At 72.0% G+C, this 17,444-nt stretch overlaps 3 protein-coding genes across 8 annotated transcripts; 1 reads left to right on the top strand and 2 right to left on the bottom strand.

Annotated features, from left to right (window-relative positions):
• Positions 1 to 31: 31 nt before the first annotated feature.
• SPRYD3 (SPRY domain containing 3) lies at positions 32 to 6,017 on the bottom strand (the record flags this gene model as incomplete). Its single annotated transcript, XM_063322391.1, has 8 exons — positions 5,876 to 6,017; positions 4,942 to 5,082; positions 4,752 to 4,827; positions 4,514 to 4,638; positions 3,603 to 3,738; positions 3,342 to 3,530; positions 262 to 411; positions 32 to 155 (listed from the first exon to the last, which is right to left on the bottom strand). Coding segments are annotated over exons 1-8 (943 nt in total), but the record flags the coding sequence as incomplete, so codon positions are not given.
• Positions 6,018 to 6,847: 830 nt separating this feature from the next.
• On the top strand, positions 6,848 to 11,497 carry LOC134509814 (uncharacterized). 4 transcript variants are annotated; one of them, XM_063322397.1, is made up of 5 exons: positions 6,848 to 7,611; positions 8,619 to 8,738; positions 9,285 to 9,431; positions 9,871 to 10,039; positions 10,725 to 11,497. In XM_063322397.1, the coding sequence occupies exon 5, from the start codon at positions 10,755 to 10,757 to the stop codon at positions 11,403 to 11,405; it is 651 nt and encodes a 216-aa protein (XP_063178467.1). In that variant the 5' UTR covers positions 6,848 to 7,611; positions 8,619 to 8,738; positions 9,285 to 9,431; positions 9,871 to 10,039; positions 10,725 to 10,754; the 3' UTR covers positions 11,406 to 11,497. The 4 variants fall into 4 exon arrangements, with proteins under 4 accessions (XP_063178467.1, XP_063178466.1, XP_063178469.1 ...); XM_063322396.1 differs by lacking the exon at positions 6,848 to 7,611 and adding an exon at positions 8,452 to 8,523; XM_063322399.1 differs by lacking the exons at positions 6,848 to 7,611; positions 9,285 to 9,431 and adding an exon at positions 8,452 to 8,523 and having other exon boundaries at positions 9,947 to 10,039.
• Positions 11,498 to 11,639: 142 nt separating this feature from the next.
• On the bottom strand, positions 11,640 to 17,359 carry CSAD (cysteine sulfinic acid decarboxylase). 3 transcript variants are annotated; one of them, XM_063322393.1, is made up of 15 exons: positions 16,504 to 17,359; positions 16,274 to 16,410; positions 16,073 to 16,199; positions 14,788 to 14,878; positions 14,573 to 14,679; positions 14,352 to 14,467; positions 14,184 to 14,263; positions 14,063 to 14,117; positions 13,621 to 13,737; positions 13,418 to 13,482; positions 13,208 to 13,289; positions 12,903 to 13,102; positions 12,741 to 12,822; positions 11,995 to 12,084; positions 11,640 to 11,866 (listed from the first exon to the last, which is right to left on the bottom strand). In XM_063322393.1, exons 2-15 carry the CDS (start codon positions 16,397 to 16,399, stop codon positions 11,693 to 11,695), a joined length of 1,512 nt encoding a protein of 503 aa, XP_063178463.1. In that variant the 5' UTR covers positions 16,400 to 16,410; positions 16,504 to 17,359; the 3' UTR covers positions 11,640 to 11,692. The 3 variants fall into 3 exon arrangements, with proteins under 3 accessions (XP_063178463.1, XP_063178464.1, XP_063178465.1); XM_063322394.1 differs by having other exon boundaries at positions 12,741 to 12,792; XM_063322395.1 differs by having other exon boundaries at positions 11,652 to 11,773.
• Between the last annotated feature and the right edge of the window lie 85 nt (positions 17,360 to 17,444).

The raw sequence follows: 17,444 nt of genomic DNA, 5'->3' as shown, positions 1-17,444 counted from the left end.
AGGGTCCCCACGTTTCGGGGGGGTTCCCCACGTTTCGGGGGGGGGGTCCCCACGTTTCGGGGGGGGGGTTCCCCACGTTTCGGGGGGGGGGGCTCACCCGCATGATACGCCACCGAGCCCCTGCTCCAGCCGGGATGGCGGTTTTTGGGGTAATCCTGGGGGAAGAGGAGGAAGAAGAAGAAGAAGAAGGAGGGGTGGGGGGGGGCGCTGAAGGCTCGGGGGGGGGTCGGCAGCCCCCGGGGGCCCCCCCCCGCCCCTCACCTTGCGCGCCAGCCCCAGGGCGATGTAGCATTTCTCCCCCGGGTCCACGATCTCCAGCTCGAAGTAATGGCTGCGGGTGCTGAGGGGGCGCCGCGCCTGCGCCAGCCCCACGTCCACGATGCTCTTCCCCTTCCCCACGTACTCCAGCAGCTGCGGGGGGGGGGGGGGGGCAACACAGGGGGGGTCAGCATGGGGGGGGGGGGGGGCACAACACACACGGGGGGGGGTTAGCAGGGAGAATAAAGCATGGGGGAGGGGTTATGGGGGGTATCCGAAGCGGGGCGGGGGGGGGGGGGGAACCCCAAACCTGGGGGGGGGGCGTCACACACCCGGGTGGGGGGGGGGGCACAAACCCGGGGGAGGAGAGACACCCTAAACCTAGTGGGGGGGGGGGCACCCTAAAGTTGTAGGGGGGTTCCCAAACCTGGGTGGGGGGGGGTGGGCTCAGGGTGAGTGGGGGAAGTGGGGGGCAATGCTGGGGGTGGCCCAAATCCGGGGGGGGGGGGGGGGGGGCACCCCAAACTGGGGGGAGGGGGGGGCGGGGTGCAGGGTCCCAAACCAGCAGGGTAGGGGGTGGGGTCCCAAAACTTGGGGGGGGGGGGGTCCCAAACTGTGGGGAGACACCCCAAAATTGGAGGGGAGGGGGGGGGCCCACCATGGGACAATGGCCCTTAAGCCGCCCCCCCCCCCAGCAGCAGTACCAAGGCGGGGGGGGGGGGGGGGGAAGGGGGGGGGGAAGGGCCCCCCCCCCCCGGTGGCAATGCCGGGAAGTGCGTGGGAGCTCCCGGGGGGGGGCCAGGGCTGTTTACGCCGCTGAGGTCGGCCTGGGCCTGCGCCCACATTCCTGCCCCCCCCCCGCGCCCCCCCCCGGCTTGTTGGGGGGGGGCGGGAAAAACCCCTTTGAGAGCCACAAAACCTCCCTTTTTCCTCTCAAAATGGCCGGGAATGGGGGGGGGCAGGGCAGGGGGGTTGGCATGGGGGTGTCGTCCCCCCCCCCCCCCCCCCCAGCACCCCACTGAAGCTGCAGCGGAAGCGGGGGGGGGGGGGCACGGCCCAAAAAACGTGGGGAATGAAAATGAAACGACTCAGTGGCCGCATGTGGGGGGGGGACACACGGAGGTGAGGGTCCTGGGCATTACTAGGGACCCCCCCGTGAGAAATACGGGGGAAACTGAGGCACGAGGCGGGGGCAAGAGGGTCCTGGGCACCACCGGGGTCCCCCCCCCGCATGAAATTGGTGGGGGAAACTGAGGCAGAAGGCGGGGGGAGCGGGCTAAGACACTAAGGGGGGGGGGCAAACTGAGGCCTGGGGGGGGCAAACTGAGGCCCGTTACGGGTCGGGGGGGGCAGAGCAGCCAGAGATGAGGCTCCAGGTGCCCCCGACCCCCCCACGCTTTGGGGGGGGCCCCGCTCCCCCCACCCCCACACTGCGGTTTGTGCCGACATTGTTCGCCGGCAGCGGGTGGCCCCCGCACCGGGGGGGGGGGACAGTGAGGGGGGGGCACGAGGCTGGGACCGAGCCTGGGCTGCCGGGGGGGGGGGGCCATGGAAAATGCCCCCCAGCGCTCGGGGGCAGGGGGGGGCGGGCTGGGCCGTGGGTTTGGTTTGGCAAAGGGCAGGGGGGGGCCCCGCTGAGCTGCCTGTCCCCGTCCACCCCCCGGGGCGGGGGGGGGGGCACAGCCCCGCGCTCCCACGGCTTGGGAAAGCGCCGGGGCCCCCCCCAGAGTGGGGGTGGCAGCGGGGCCACGTCATGGGGCGGGGGGGGGGGGGGGGGGGGCGTGTCTGCCGCGGCTCTGGGGGTCCCAATGGGGTGGGGGGGGGTCTTCTCGGGGACGAGGGGGGGGTCCCGGGAGCAAGACCATCCGTTCTGGGGTGAAACAGCCCCTTTTTGGGGGGCTGGCTGTGGGGCGCGGGGTTTCGCCTCTCCCCATGGTGGCCCCACTCCTGCTCGGACCCCCAAATCCTCCCCCCCCCCCACGCGAGACCCCAAATCCCCTTCCTCAGTGCCCCAAACCCCCTCAAGCCCCCAAATCCCCCCCAGCCCCAGATGCCCCCCCCCATAGCCCTTAAATCCCCCTACGAGCCCCCAAATTACCCCCCAAGACCCTAAATTCTCTCCCCCCTCTGAGCCCCCCCAACTCCCCCCAGCTCCCAAAATTACCCCGAGCCCCCCAAATCCCCACTCCAACCTCTAACCCCCCCCAGCCCCTAAATCCTCCCCCCGAGCCCCCTAAATCCCCTCTCAGCTAAATCCCCTCTCAGCCCAACTCCCCCCCAGCCCCCAAATCCCCTCTCCAACCTCCTAGCGTCCCCCCAAGCCCCCTAATCCCCCCCCGAGCCCCCTAAATCCCCTTCCCTCAGTGCCCCAACCCCTCCCAAGCCCCAACTTCCCCCCCCCATAGCCCTTAAATCCCCCCATCCCCAAATTACCTCCCGAGCCCCTAAACCCCCCCCGAGCCCCCCAAATCCCCTCCCCTGAGCCCCCCAAATTCCCCCTCTGAGCCCCCCAAAACCCCCAGCCCCCAAATTGCCCCCTCCAAGCTCCTAACCCTCCCCAAGCCCCCTAAATCCCCCCTCCTCCAGCCCCCAGTTCCGCGCGCTGAGCCCCCAAATGCCCCCCCAGCCCCCTAAGTCCCCCCCTTTCAGTGCCCTAAATTTCCCCCCCCATAGACCTTAACACCCCGCTGAGTCCCAAATTCCCCCCCAAGCCCCTAAATCCTCTCCCGAGCCCCCTAATTCCCCCCCCAGCTCTCCTAAATCCCCCCCAGCCCCCCCACATTACCCCCCGAGCCCCCAAATTCTCCCCCCCCGTAGCACCTAACCCCCCCCCTCTGCTCCCCAAACCCCGACACAACCCCCCCCCCCAAAAGCGCTTCGTGCCGACGACGGGGACCCCGGACACGCGGCGGGGGCTGTGTGTGTCCCCCCCAACCCCCCCAGGGGATGCGGCTGCCTGGGGCGGGGGGTGGCGAATCCTTTAAGGTGCGCGTGTGTGTGTGTGTGTGTGTGTGTGTGTCCCCCTCCCGCCACCGGCTTAAAGCGGGGGGTGCGGGGCAGAGGAGGTGGGGGGACACACTGACCGTGCCGCAGACGCGGACGTCGTGCAGCCGCCCCCACTCCTCCTCGTGGCTGTCCACCATCATGGCGCTGTCGTCCTCCTCGGTGCCCAGCTCGGCGCGGAGATGGAGCCGCACCTCCTCCCCCAGCGAGTGCATCCCCACGGCGGGGAACAGCCCCTCGGGGGACAGCGGCATGACCGTGGAACCCACCTGCCGGGGGCGGGGGGGGGTTAAAAGCAGCGATGGGGGGGCGGGGGGCGGGACGGGGGGGGTGTCGCTCACCCGCTTGCCGTTCTTGGTGAAGAAAACCTGCGCCGTCTGCACCTCGAAGGAGCCCAGCTCGATGCCGCAGCCGATGCGGTCGCCGGAGCTGCACTTGGTGCCGAATTGCCGGCCCTTGGCCCGGCCGCTGTACAGCCTGGGCCGGGGGGGGGGCGGAGGGGGGGGGCTCAGACCCCTTCGGGTGAGCTAGAGCCCTGCAATGGCTCCCCAGGGGCACCCAACCCCCGCCCTGGGGCCAGAGCAGGGAGCAGTAGCCCCACCAGCCCGCCAACCCCCCCCCCGCCAAGCTCCCAGTGGCCCCCCCCAGGCCTCAGCAGCCCCTCCAGTCCCAGTGCCCCCCCCCCCCCCCCCCCAGTAATGGCAGCCTCCCCCCCCCCCCACCCCAGGTCCTGGCGGCCCCCCCCAGTCCCAGTGGCCTCCCGGATCCCAGTAGCCCCCCTAGTAATGGCAACGCCCCCCCCCAGGCCCTAGTAGCCCCCTGGATGCCAGTGGCCCCCCCCAGTAATAGCAGGCCCCTCCCCCAGGTCCTAGCAGCCCCTTGGCTCCCACTGCCCCCCCCGCCCCGACACCAGGTCCCAGTAGCCCCCTGGATCCCAGTTGCCCCACAGGTCCCCAGCAGGCCCCCAGGTCCTGGCAACTCTCTGGGTCCCAGCAGGCCCCTGTCACAGCGGCCCCCCCAGGTCCCACTGCCCCCCCCAGGGTCCTGACAGCCCCGGGTCCTGACAACCCCCCTGGTCTTGACAGCCCCTCCAGGTCCCAGTAGCCCCCTGGATCCCCGTTGCCCCCCACCAGCCCCCTCAGGATCCTGACAGCCCCCCAGGGTCCCAGCAGCCCCCCCTCAGGTCCCAGTGCATCCCCGTAGCTCTTGACACACACACCACCCCCCCCGGGTCCCAGTGTCCCCCACTCACTTGCCGTCATCGGCATGGTAGGCCACCGAGTCGGGTAGCCAGCCGGGCTGGTGGTCCAGGCTGTAATACTGGGGGACGAGGCCGACGGCGATGGTGCCCCGCACCCCGCTGTCCACGATGGACACCTGGGAGGGGGGGGGGCACGACACACACACAGAGGAACCCCTCAGCGCGCCCACCCCCAACTGAAAATGAAGCGGGGGACCCCCCCCCGACCCCCCCCGGGGCGCGGCGTCACCTCGAAGTAGTTGTTGTCCCTGGTGAGGGGCCGCGGGGCCACGTAGCAGCCGACCTCGCCGGAGTCCCCGTGGTAGCTGCGGAGAGGGGGGGGGGGACGGGACACAAATCAGGGGTGACGGTCACTCCCGGCACACCCCCCCCCCCGCCCCCGGCACAGGTGTGCCCCCCCCCCACCCCACCCCGGGTACCTGAGGGTGTCTCCGTCCACCAGGATGTGCTTGGCGCGCTCCTGGTAGCGCACGGCGCGCACCTCCCGGATCTCGCGGATGCGGCGGCGCCAGTTGAGGAACCTGTAGTGCAGGTTCAGGTCATCCATGGCGAGGGGACACCTGCGGGGGGGGGGCAGTCAGGGACCCCCCCGGCCCACGGGACCAACACCCACCCCACCCCCTTCCCCACCACTGGGTGCACCCCCACCCACAACCACCGCAGCCTCCCCCCCCCCCGAGCCCAACCCCGCCTTCAGCCACCCCATACCCACCCCTGAGCCCCCCCCGTAACTGCCCCCCACCCCCCCCCCCACGCCCCTACAACCAGCCCCCCTCAGCCCCACAACCGGGTCATCCCACCCCCAACCCCCCTCATATACCCAAAACCACCCCCCCCCACCAGCCCCAAAACCTGATCCCCCCACACACACCCAGCCCCCACAACCGCCCCCCCATTACCCAGGACCCCCCCACACCAGGATCCCCCCCATACCCAGCCCCACAACCGGATACCCCCGTACCCAGAACCCCCCCATACCGAGGGCCGTCCGCCCCCCAGCCTCACAACCGCCCCCCCCCCGCCTCCAGGGCCCCCAGCCATACCCAGACCCCCCCCCGGCCCCACAACCGGGCCCCTCCGTACCCGGGCTCCCCCAGCACAGCCCCACAACCGCCCCCCCCCCCATACCGGGGGCCTCCCCCAGCCCCACAACCGGGCCCCCCCGTACCCGGGCCCTCCCGTACCACGGGCCTCCCCCAGCCCCACAACCGCGCGCGCGCCCCCCCCTCATACCGGGGCCCCCACCCCCATACCGGGGTCTCCCCCCGCCCTCACCGGCCCGGCCCCGCCCGCCCCCGCCATGGGCTCCGCGCTGCGGCCGCTCCCGGCTCCAGCCCCGCCGCCCGCACTCACATCCGGGGACCCGCGCTTCCGCCTCCGCCTCCTCCTCCCGCCCCGCCGCGCCCCTTGGCCAATCGCCGCCCGTCGCGCTCCGACTGACGGCCCGCTGCGCCAATCGAGGGCCGGAGGAGCGGGTGGGGGGAGGAGCCCGCCGCTGGGGGGGGAGGAGGGAGTCGCGGTCACATGACGCCGCGGACCCAGGATGGGAGGGGTGAGGGCAGCGTGAGAGCGCCCCCTGGCGTGGGGGCGGACTCAGCGCGGGGGGGACTGGGAGGGCTGGGGATAGTGGGGGATACTGGGGGGACTGGGGGGGGTCTGGGGGGACTGGGGATACTGGGGGGATTGGGGGATAGTGGGGAGAACTGGGGAAGACTGGGGGGACCGGGAGGACTGAGGATACTGGGGGGGGACTGGGAGCACTGGGGATACTGGGGGATACTGGGGGAACTGGGGATACTGGGTGGACTGGGTCTGGTCACTGGGGGTACTGGGGGGATACTAGGGGATACTGGGGGGATTGGGAGATATTGGGGGATACTGGGGAAACTGGGGGGTAGTGGGGAGGCTGGGGGATAGTGGGGGGAGTGGGGATACTGGGGGACACTGGGAGGAACGGGAGGGCTGGGGATACTGAGGCATACTGGTGGGACTGGGGCTGGGCAATGGGGGTACTGGGGGATAGTGGGGGGCACTGGGGAGACTGGGGGAGACTGGGGAGACTGGAGGGGACTGGGGGATAGTGGAGGGCACTGGGACGACTGGGGATACTGGGGATGCCGGGAGGGGGGCGCAGACGCCGGGGCTCCGGGGGGGGCCAGACCCGCGGGAACCCCCTCCCGCGCCGGGGGGGGTGGCAGCATCCCGGCCCCGCCGTCCCGGTGCAGCCCCCGGTGCCCCCCCCCCGCTCCCCGGACCCCCCCGGGGCCGGGACGCCGGTACTTAAGGGCGGCGGCGGGGCCGGGCGGGGGCAGAGCAGGAGGCGGCGGGCACCGCACCGGGCCCGGTACCGGGGGCTGGGTCCCGGGGCCCCGGTCCCGGAACCCGATCCCGGATCCCGATCCCGGGACCTGATCCCCATCCCGGGTCCCGACTCTCGGGTCGCGGTGCCGGTCCCGGATCCCGATCCCGGGTCTCGATCCCGATCCCGGTCCCGAGTCTCGGGTCGCGGTCCCGGTCCCGATCCCGGGTCGCAGTCCCGGATCCGGATCCCGGTACTGATCCAGGGTCCCGATCCCGATCCCGGGTCCCGCTCCGGGGTCCCGATCCCGATCCCTGTGCCGGGTCCCGATCCCGATCCCGGGTCGCGGTCCCGGATCCGGATCCCGGGTCCCGATCCCGATCCTGGTGCCGGGTCTCGATCCCGATCCCGGGTCGCGGTCCCGGATCCCGATCCCGGGTCCCCGCCCGGGGTCCTGATCCCGATCCCGATCCCGGTGCCGGGTCCCGATCCCGGTCCCGTTCCCGGTGCCGCCATGCGGGGGGGGCCGCCGGCTGCTGCCGGTGCTGCTGCTGCTGTGGGAGGCGGCGGTCCCGGTGGGCGGCAGCGGCGGGGGGGGTCCCGGCGGCGGCGGCGGCGGGGGGGTCCCGCGGCCCCGGGGAGCCGTGCGGGGTTTACACCCCCGGCTGCGCCCGCGGGCTCCGCTGCACCCCCCGGCCCGGGGAACGCGCCCCGCTCCGCGCCCTCCTGCGGGGCACCGCGACCTGCCGCCCCCTCCGCGCCCCCCCCGCCGCCACCGCCGCCCCCCCAGGTGAGAGGAGGGGGAACCGGGGCGGGGGGAGCCCCGGCGGACGCACCGGGACAGGGAGGGGGGCGCCGGGCTGGGGCCGGGGGGGGCTGGACGGGACGGGGCCGGGGGCACCGGGACGGGCGCGTTACCCCGGGAGAGGGATGGGGGGCACCGGGGGGTCCCCGGGGGGGCCCCCGGGACAGGGACCGGGGCACCGGGAGAGGCCCGCACCCCCCGGGACGGGGATGGGGGCACCGGAGCGGTCCCGTTACCCCCGGGGGAGGGTCCCGGGGGGGGGTGGTGGGGAGGGACGGGGACACCGCGGGGGTCCCGGAGCCCCGGGACAGGGACGGGGGCAGCGGGGGAGTCCCACGCCCCCGGGGACGGGCGGGGGGGGCTCCGGGGCAAGCGGGTCCCCGGGGAGGAGCCCGGCGGGGACGGGGCTGGGGGGCGGCACCGGGGAGGGACAAATACCCCCGGGGTCGGTCCGGAGGGGCCACGGGGGCAGCCGGGGGGGGGCTGAGCCCCCGGCAAGGGACCCGGACCCCCCCCCCCCCGGTATCTGCGGGTGCCCCCCGGGGGTGCGGGAATGGGGGGAGACCCCCATCCCGAGGGGGGCGGGACCCTAATATCGGGGGGGAGGCTAGAAGAGGGGGGGGGCACTATCGCTGGGGGACGGAGGGCCCCACATATCGGGGGGGGAGCTTAAATGGGGGGGGGGGGGTCTCTACCTCGGAGGGGGGGTGGGAGGGGACCCCGATATCCCTGGGGACTGGGGCGCCCCCCAGTGGCGGCGGGGGGGCACGGGATGAGTCCTGGGCGTGTGTCCCCTCCCCGTGCCCCCCCCCCCCAGGGGACCCCCCGCAGGAGGGACCCCCCCCCACGCCGCCCCCCCGGCCCCCCCCGGCTGACGACGCGGAGGAGCTGGAGACGGTGGGTCCGATGCGGGGGGGGGGGGGTGTGTGTTACCGGGCTGGGGGGGTTGGGGGGTTACCGGGGGTGTGACCCCCCCCGTGCCCCCCCCGCAGCCCCCCTGCCGCGGGCACTTGGCCGCCGCCCTGCAGGAGCTGCGGGGGGGGCTCTACCGCTCCGCCGCCGCCATCTTCCTCCCCAACTGCGACCCCCGCGGCTTCTACCGGCCCAAGCAGGTGGGGGGGGACGCGGGGGGGGGCACACGGGGCGGGGGGGGGGGCGGCCCGGACCCCCCCTTCGGCAGCGGAGGGCGGCCCCGGGGGCGGCGGGGGGGGGGGGCCGTGCCTCGGTTTCCCCGGGTGGGGTGGGGGGGGGGTCAGAGCACCCAGGGACCCCCTCGTGCCTCAGTTTCCCCATTTTGGGGGGGGACCCCAATGTCCCGCACCCCCCCCGTGCCTCAGTTTCCCCGGGGGGGCGGGTTAAGGGGGGGGGAGAGCACCCAGGGCCCCCGCGTTCCTCAGTTTCCCCGTGGTGGGGGGCGTGGGGGGACCCCCCCCAAAACCTTGCCCCCCCCCGTGCCTCGTTTTCCCCCAGTTTCGAGGGGGGGCGTCCCTCCGTGCCTCGGTTTCCCCGGGGGAGGTGAGGGGGAGGCCAGAGAGCACCCAGGGCCCCCCGTGCCTCAGTTTCCCCATTTTCAGGGGGGACCCCAATATCCCGACCCCCCCCCCCGTGCCTCAGTTTCCCCTTGCCCCCCCTTACGCCGCGCCCCCCCCCCCCCGCAGTGCCGGGCCTCCCGCGGGCCGAAGCGTGGGCGCTGCTGGTGCGTGGACCCGAGGGGGCACCCGCTGGCGGCCGCCGAGGGGCCGGGGGGGGTCCCCCGCTGCCCCCCCCCGTGACGGGCCGGGCCCCCCCGCACGGCGGGACGCGGGGTATGGCGCTCCCGCCGGCTGCCTCCGGGGGGGGAAAAACACCCCAAAACTGGGCTCAGCCTCCCCCCCCCCCCCAGTGCTTTCGGGGTGCCTGGACACCCCCCCCCAAAGCCCCCGAGCTGGTGCCCCCCGAACTGCCCCTCAGACAGAAAGTGCCCCCGCGAGCTGCCCCCGCGCCCCGAAACTGCCACAGACCCCCCCCAAGTGCCCCCCCGAGCTGCCCCCAGACCCTGAAACTGCCCCCAGACCCCCTAAATGCCCCCCCAGAGCTGCCCCCGCACCCCAAAACTGCCCCCAGACCCCCCCAAGTGCCCCCCGAGCTGCCCCCGCTCCCCGAATCTGCCCCCAGAGCGCGAACCTGCCCCAAGCCACGCCCACCACAAGCCACGCCCACCTTTGAGCCCCGCCTCCTTCCCGACAAACCCCGCCCCCGCCCCAGGTCACACCCACCTAAGCACCGCCCCGCCTCCAAGCCCCGCCCACCAAACATCAAACCACGCCTCTCCCGCTCCAAGCCACGCCTCTGGCCTCGCCCCCGTTTCCCGCGCTGACCCTTGGCGGGAGGCGGGAGGCCACGCCCCGCGCGGGACCGGCGCGAGCGGAGCGCGGTGAGGGGCGCGTGGGGACGCGTGGGGACGGGTGGGGGGCGGGATCGGGGCTGGGGGGCACCGGGACCCACGGCGGGCGAGGGGACGCGGAGGGACGGGGAGGGGGGGGATCGGGGCTGGGGGCGCACCGGGACCCACGGCGGGCTGGGGGGCGCGGGGAGGGCGCGGGGTGACCGGGCCCCATGGCAGATTGGGAGTATGGGGGGGGTCCAGCGACACCCGGCCCCACGGCAGGCTGCGGGGCACAGAGTGAGCTGGCCCCACGGCAGGCTGTGGGGCAGGGGGTGACCTGGGCAGGCTGTGGGGCGGAGGCTCACCTGTCCCTATGGCAGCGTGTGGCGGACGGGTGTGGCCTGGCCCCACAGCAGTCTATGGGGCAGGGGGTAACCCATCCCCACGGCAGGCTGCGGGGCACAGAGCGAGCTGTCCCCACAGCAGGCTGTGGGGCAGGGTGTAACCCAGCCCCACGGCAGGCTGTGGGGCAGGGGGTGACCCAGCCCCATGACAGCCTGTGGGGCCAGGGCGTGGGCTGGCCCCACAGCAGCCTATGGGGCAGAAAGTGACCCATCCCCACGGCAGGCGGTGGGGCAGGGGGTGACCCAGCCCCATGACAGCCTGTGGGGCCAGGGCATGGGCTGGCCCCACAGCAGCCTATGGGGCAGAAAGTGACCCATCCCCACGGCAGGCGGTGGGGCTGACGGCTGCCCCCCAGGCCATGGCGGGGGGCGAGCGGGAGACGCTGCTGGCGCTGCAGCGGGCGCTGTCGGAGGAGCAGTTCCAGAGCCTCAAGTACCTGCTGGAGGAGCGGCTGCCGCGGGGGGAGCTGGGCCCCGCCACCCGCCCCGACCTCTGCCGCCTCCTGCTCCAGCGCTTCCCCGGCCGGGCCCTCCACGTCCTCGCCGACCTGCTCCGCCAAATCCACCGCCACGACCTCCTCCGCCTCTACCACCTGCCCGGTGCTGAGGAAGAGGAGGAGGAAGAGACCCCCGGGGAGACGGGGGCTGCCGGCGGCTCCTCGGCACCCCCGGGACATGGCAGGGGGGACGCGGGACGTGGGTCCGTCCCGCCGCCGGCCGCCCCTGCCCCTCGACGGCTGACGGAGAAAGATTTGCTCCGCGTGGCCCAAAAACTGGGGAAGGAATGGCAGGAGGTGGGGATCGGGTGCCTGGGGCTGGAGAGGAGCCGCCTGGATCAGATCCGGGCGGACAACGCCGGCAACGCCGTCATGCAGAGCTTCGAGATGCTGCTGGAATGGCAGCGGCGGGAGAAGGAAGGGGCCACGGCCCCCCGGCTCCGCGCCTGCCTGGCCCCCGCCAGCCTGGCCCCCGAGCTGCTCGACCTCCTCCGCAGCCTGCAGGGGGAATGAGGGGGTCCCACCCCCCCACAGAGCCTGCCCACCCCCCTCCCAACCTTGTTTTTGGGGGGGAAAAGGGGAAGAGTAAAAGCGGTTTTATTCCATCGGGGGGTTTTGAGGCCCGGCCCACTTTTATTCCCGATTTCAGGGAGGGAAACGGGCTCCAAGGAGGGAAAACGGGGCTCCAAGGGAGGGAAACGGGGCTCCAAGGGAGGGAAACGGGGCTCCGCTCCTGTTCCTCGGGGCTGGGGGTGGGAAGGGGGTTTGGGAAGGGGGTTTGGGGAGGGTGGGGGGGGTCCTCACAGATCCCGTCCCAGCCGTTCGATCTCATCCAGGAAGAAATCCAGGTGGTCGCGGGTGACGAGGGGGTTGGTGACGACCTGGCGGAAGAAGTTGACCCTGGCGCCGTGGGGCTGGTAGCCCACCATCATGGAGCCCTTCCTCATCATCCGCTCCTTGATGGCCGGAGCCACCTGCGCCGGGGATGGGGGGGAAAGACACCGTGGGGCTGAGGCGGTGGGGGGGGGGGGATTTTTTTTTGGGGGGGGGTGTGGGGGTGTTGAAGGGGTTATTTTTTGGTGGGGGGGGATCTGACACTCACCTTGCCCAGCCTGGGCCAGTAATCGGGGCAGCCCTCCCTGCCCCGCAGGCTGGGGGGCACGAACCAGAAGCAGAGATTGATGAATTCCGGCTGCGGGAAGAAGAGGAGGAGGAGGAGGAGGAGGAGGAAAGGCATCACAGCCCCCCGCCGAGCCCCACACCCTGGGGGGGGCGGCACTGTTTCGCCCCCCACTCCCGTGTCAGGACAATCCCCGGGGGCTTCGACCTCAGGGCAGAGCTTGGGGAAGGTGTTTTCTGCCCCCCCCCCCCCCCCATTTCGGGACCACTTGAGGGGTTTAAACCTCAGGGTAGGTGCTTTCCGCTGTGGGGGGGGGGCACCAGCTTACCACCCCCCCGCCCCCCATTTCGGGACCATCCTAAGGAGTTAAACCTCGGGCAAGGTGTTTTCCACCGTGGGGGGGGGCACCGCTTTGCCCCTCACCCCCATTTCGGGACCACTCTGGGGGCTTAAACCTCAGGGTAGGTGCTTTCTGCAGTGGAGGGGGGGGGGGCACTGCTTCCCCCCCCGCCCCTCCCCCATTTCAGGACCACTCTGGGCCTCGGGGAAGGTGTTTTCCACTGCAGGGGGGCACTGGTTCGTCCCCCCCTCCCTCTTCCAGGCCCACCCCAAGGATTTAACCCTTGGGGCAGGTCATTTCGGGGCTCAGCAATGCCACAGGGTGTTGTTAAGGGGGGGGCACACGCACACGTAACCCCCCCCGGCAGGGCCCAGGCGAGCAGCCCTACCTCCAGCACCAGCTGGAAGCCGTCCCTCCGCTTCACCTCCTCCGCCAGGTACCTGGGGGGGACGGAGGGGAGTGTTGATGTCCTAGGAGTCGGGGGGGGGTGTCACAGCAGGGGAGGGGAGTGTGTGTCCCCTCCCCGCCCCGCTGGGGTCCCGGCACCCACCGGGTGAAGGCGAAGGCCCGCTCGACGCGTCGCGCCAGCCCCTGGGTCCCCACGGCTTTCCAGAGGAGCCAGAGCTTGAGGCAGTCCACGCGCCGGCCGCACTGCGGGGTCTTGTCCCCCGTGTCGTAGGCGATGTCGTAAAACTTATCGCGTTGGAAAAGGTACGTGGCGCCGGCGCCGTGGCAGCGCTGGAGGAGACCCTAGTGGGGGGTGACACACGCGGGACGGCGTGTAGGGTGATGTGGGGCAGCCCCCCAGGAGAGGCGGGGCCGGGGGGGGGGTTAGGAAGGGGCGGCGGGACCTACGGAGGTGTCGCGGAGCAGGAAGGCCGAGCACTGCAAACCCACCGCCAGCATCTTGTGGGGGTTCCAGGCCACCGAGTCGGCCCTGCGGGAGAGGGGGATGCAGTCACCCCCCGGTGTGGGGAGAGGGGGGGCGGTCCCCGGTCCTGAAACAGGGAGTTTTGAGCCTGTTTTGGGGCAGGGGGGGGCTCAGCGCTGGGGAGGGTGACTCGCCTCTCGATGCCGGCCAGGAGGTGCCGGTGTTTTTGGGAGAGCAGGACGCTGCCGCCCCAGGCTGCCTGCCGGGAGGGGAGAGGGGTGTCAGAGCCCTGCCGTCACCGCAGGGGGTGGGGGGATCAGCCTGGGGGGGCCCAAGGGGACACGCGTGTCGTCCTTGTCCCCCCTCGGGCAGCCCCGGGTCTCCCCCCGCGACTCACGTCCACGTGGAGCCAGAGGCCGTGGCGCTGGCAGATGTCGGCGATGCTGCCCAGCGGGTCGAAGGCGCCCAGGACGGTGGTGCCGCAGGTGGCACAGACAAAGAAAGGCTCAGCGCCCTGGGGGGGGGACAGGGGACACTGGGATGGGGCAGGGGACAGGGACAGGACAGGGGACACTGGGATGGCGCAGGGGACAGGGATGGGGCAGGGGACAGGGACAGGAGACACTGGGATGGGGCAGGGGACAGGGACAGGAGACACTGGGATGGGGCAGGGGACAGGGACAGGACAGGGGACACTGGGATGGGGCAGGGGACAGGGACAGGACACGGGACACTGGGATGGGGTAGGGGACAGGAATGGGACAGGGACAGGGAGCACTTGGCAGAAGGCTCTGCCCCGGCCCCCCACGGACGCCCCTGTGCCCCCCACCCCTCCTCACCTCGGCCTTGGCCCTCTGGATCTCCTTCTCCAGCTCCTCAGGGACCATCTTCCCCCTGGGGACAGGGACAGATCAAACCTCCCGCGGGGCCGGGGCGTGGGGCCGTCCCCGTCACACTCACCCCTGGTCAGTGGCCACCAGGCGGACGTTGTCGGTGCCGATGCCCAGGAAGGCGGCTCCTTTCTGGATGGAGTAGTGGCACTGAGGGGGGAGAAGATGGGGGTCAGATCGGGAGTGGGGGGAACACACAGATCCCAAACCCCGTCCCCAAACCCCGTCCCCGTCCCACCTCCTGGGAGGCGAAGAGGGCCAAGCGCGGCAGAGCCCAGTTGCCCTTCTGCCGGCTCTCGGGGAAGCGGTGGAACCGGGCCACGTTCATGGCATACATGTTGGAGATGGAGCCTCCTGCCGAGGGGGACGAGGACACCTGTGTCACAGCCAGGGGGGGTGACAAGCCCCCACCGGGGGTCACAGGTGGGGGACAGGGACAGGGACAAGCGGTGCAGGTACCCGGGGAGAAGATGCCGTCGCCGCTGCTCCAGCCCACCAGCTCCCGCAGCTTGGCCAGCACCACCTCCTCCATCAGCACGAACACTGGGGCGATCTCGTAGGTGTATCTACGGGGGGGGACACGGCACCCGTGGGGGGGGCGAGACCCTCACTCCCCCCCCACAGGCTCCCCGACACCTCAGCACCCCAAAACACCCCCGTCTTCCGGCACGTACTGGCTGGTGTTGAGGGCCTCAGTGATCAAGCGTCCCGCCAGCGAGTGGTGGTCCAGGCCGGAGAAGAGCTGGTTGAAGAAGTGAGGGTGACCTGGGGGGGGGACGGAATGGGGATGGCGTCAGGGACAGGGGGACAGAAGCCACCCCCTCGGCCCCCTCCTCATGGGACCCCCAGCACCATGGGGACTCAGACACCGGGGATGCTGCCACAAGGGGGGAACCGTCACCCGTGGGAGTGGGGCCACCTCCAGAGTCTTGTGTGGGACAGGGACACGCATGGGGATGTGTTGGACCCCTGCGTGTGACGGGGACACGCGTGGGGACGCGCTGGACCCATGTGTGGGACAGGGACACATGTCGGGATGTGCTGGACCCCTGTGTGGGACAGGGACGTGTGGGGGGACACGCTGGATCCCTGTGTGGGACAGGGACAGGCGTGGGGACGTGCCGGACCCCTGTGTGGGACAGGGACACGTGTGGGAACGTGCTGGACCCGTGTGTGGGACAGGGACAGACGTGAGGACGTGCTGGACCCCTGTGTGTGATGGGGACACGCGTGGGGACGCGCTGGACCCCCCACCCCAGGACAGCGACTGGCTGGGGCGGGGGGGCTGCCCTGCACCCAGCTGCTGCCTGACAAAGTGGGACCAGCTGGGGCCGAAATGGGAGTGAACTGGGACCAGCTGGGCCAAGCCAGGACCAGCCAGGGCTGAACCGGGATCAGTCAGGGACAAACCGGGACAAACTGGGATGAACTGGCACCAGCTGGGTTGAACTAGGACCCACTGGGGCTGAACCAGGACCAGCTGAACTGGGACCAGTTGGGCTGAACTGGGACCAACAGTATCCGAGCTGGGACCAGACGAGGCCAAACCAGGACCAGCTGATCTGGGACCAGCTGGGGCTGATCTGGGACCAGTTGGACCTAACTGGGACCAGCCGGGGCTGAACCAGGACAAACTGGGCTGAACTGGCACCCACTGGGTCTCAACTGGGACCAGCTGGGGCTGAAATGGGACCTGTTGGGGCCAAATGGGGACCAGCTGGGGCTGAACTGGGACCAGCTGAACTGGGACTGGCTGGGGCTGAACTGGGACCAGCTGGGGCCGAAGTGGGACCAGCTGAACCGGGACCAGCGGTATCCAAGCTGGGACCAGACGAGGCCAAACCAGGACCAGCTGAACCGGGACCAGTGGGGCCAAACCAGGACCAGCTGGGGGCGAAATGAGCCCAGTTGGGGCTGAAGTGGGACAAACTGGGGCGGAACTGGTGGTGGGGTGCTGACCGGTGCGGACGCTGTGGCGGATGACGGCCCGGCAGCGCTCCAGCAGCCGCTCCGGCGGCTCCCCCCGGCTCGGCAGCTCCAGGTCCAGCAGCTCCCGCAGCTCCGCCGGCTCCTTCCACTCACACACCTGCGGGGACAAGCACAGGATCGGGCCCCGTCCCTGTCCCCCCCCCTCCCTCCCTCCCTCCTGCAGTCACCCACCTTTTCGGTGACATCCGTCCCCTTCCGCACGGCCTCATCCAGCAGGATCTGCAGGGCTTCCCGCAGGAATTCCTCCCCGGCTGCTTTATCCAGGCCGGGACGCTCCAGCCCGTCGCTCTCCGCCATCACCCTGCTCCCTGTCACCCAGGGGGTGACCGTCACCCCCTGCGACATCCCGGGGGGGTCCCGGACACCTTCCACCACCACCACCCCCCCCGGCCGGCTCTCACCTCACCCGGGCAGGGAATTTCTTCTCGGCCACGTCTTCGTCTTCACAGAGGGGACAAGGGACAAAGTACACGATGGCCGGGAGCCACTCTTAAAGGCACAGCCCGGGGGGGGGGGTGTCCTCAAAACTGTGTGTCCCCCCCCGGGGGGGGCCTGGGGGCCAGGCAGGGGTGACACGGGGGGGACAGTGCCCGCAGGGGCCACAAGGAGAGGGAAGGGGCGACAGTTAATCCCCCCCTACCCGGGATCCCCCCCCCCATCCCACCACACCGGGGTGGCCACAGGGATGTGGCCTTGGCCTGCTGGGGGACAGCGGGGGGGGCCCCAGCACTGCCTCCCCCACCATGCCAGGGGGACGCCGGTATCCGCCAGCTGGGACAGGCCTGTCCCCAGCACCGCAGAGGGGGGTCAGGCCCTGTTTGCCCCCACCCCCCGCCATGGCCTGATGCCCCTGGGAGGGGCAAGAGCCTCCTGGGGGGTGGACAGGGGACACAGGAAAGAGGGCACTAGCCCCCCACAGGGGGTCACGGCGGGATGAGCCCCCCCAGGGAGGTCGGGGGGAAGGGGTAAAAACACCCTCCTGGGGCAATGGAGGGGTCCGGGCCTGCCGGAGGGGGTAACAACGGAGGGGGGGGGGGGGGGGGCAATAACGGCGGGGCACCCCCTCCCCGGGGACAAGAGTGTACGGGCGGCTCCCCCGGGGGAAGGAGGGCGGGGGACGGGGCCCGGGGTCGGGGTGAAGCCGGGGCCTGGGGTCGGGGCCCGGGCCCGGTCCCGGCCGCGCCGCCCCGGACCGGACCAGGCCGCACCGCCGCGCCCCTCCCCCGCACCGTCCCCGTTGCCCCGGCAACAGCCCGGCCCCAAGATGGCGCCGCCGCGGGGCGGTGTCAAGTAGCAACGCTGCGCGTGCGCGGCGTCCCTTTCCGCTTCCTGCTGCTCCCCC

Source organism: Chroicocephalus ridibundus, unplaced genomic scaffold (genome assembly GCF_963924245.1).
Source record: "Chroicocephalus ridibundus unplaced genomic scaffold, bChrRid1.1 SCAFFOLD_579, whole genome shotgun sequence".
Lineage (NCBI taxonomy): Eukaryota > Metazoa > Chordata > Aves > Charadriiformes > Laridae > Chroicocephalus > Chroicocephalus ridibundus.
This window is presented reverse-complemented; position numbering and strand designations above follow the sequence as displayed.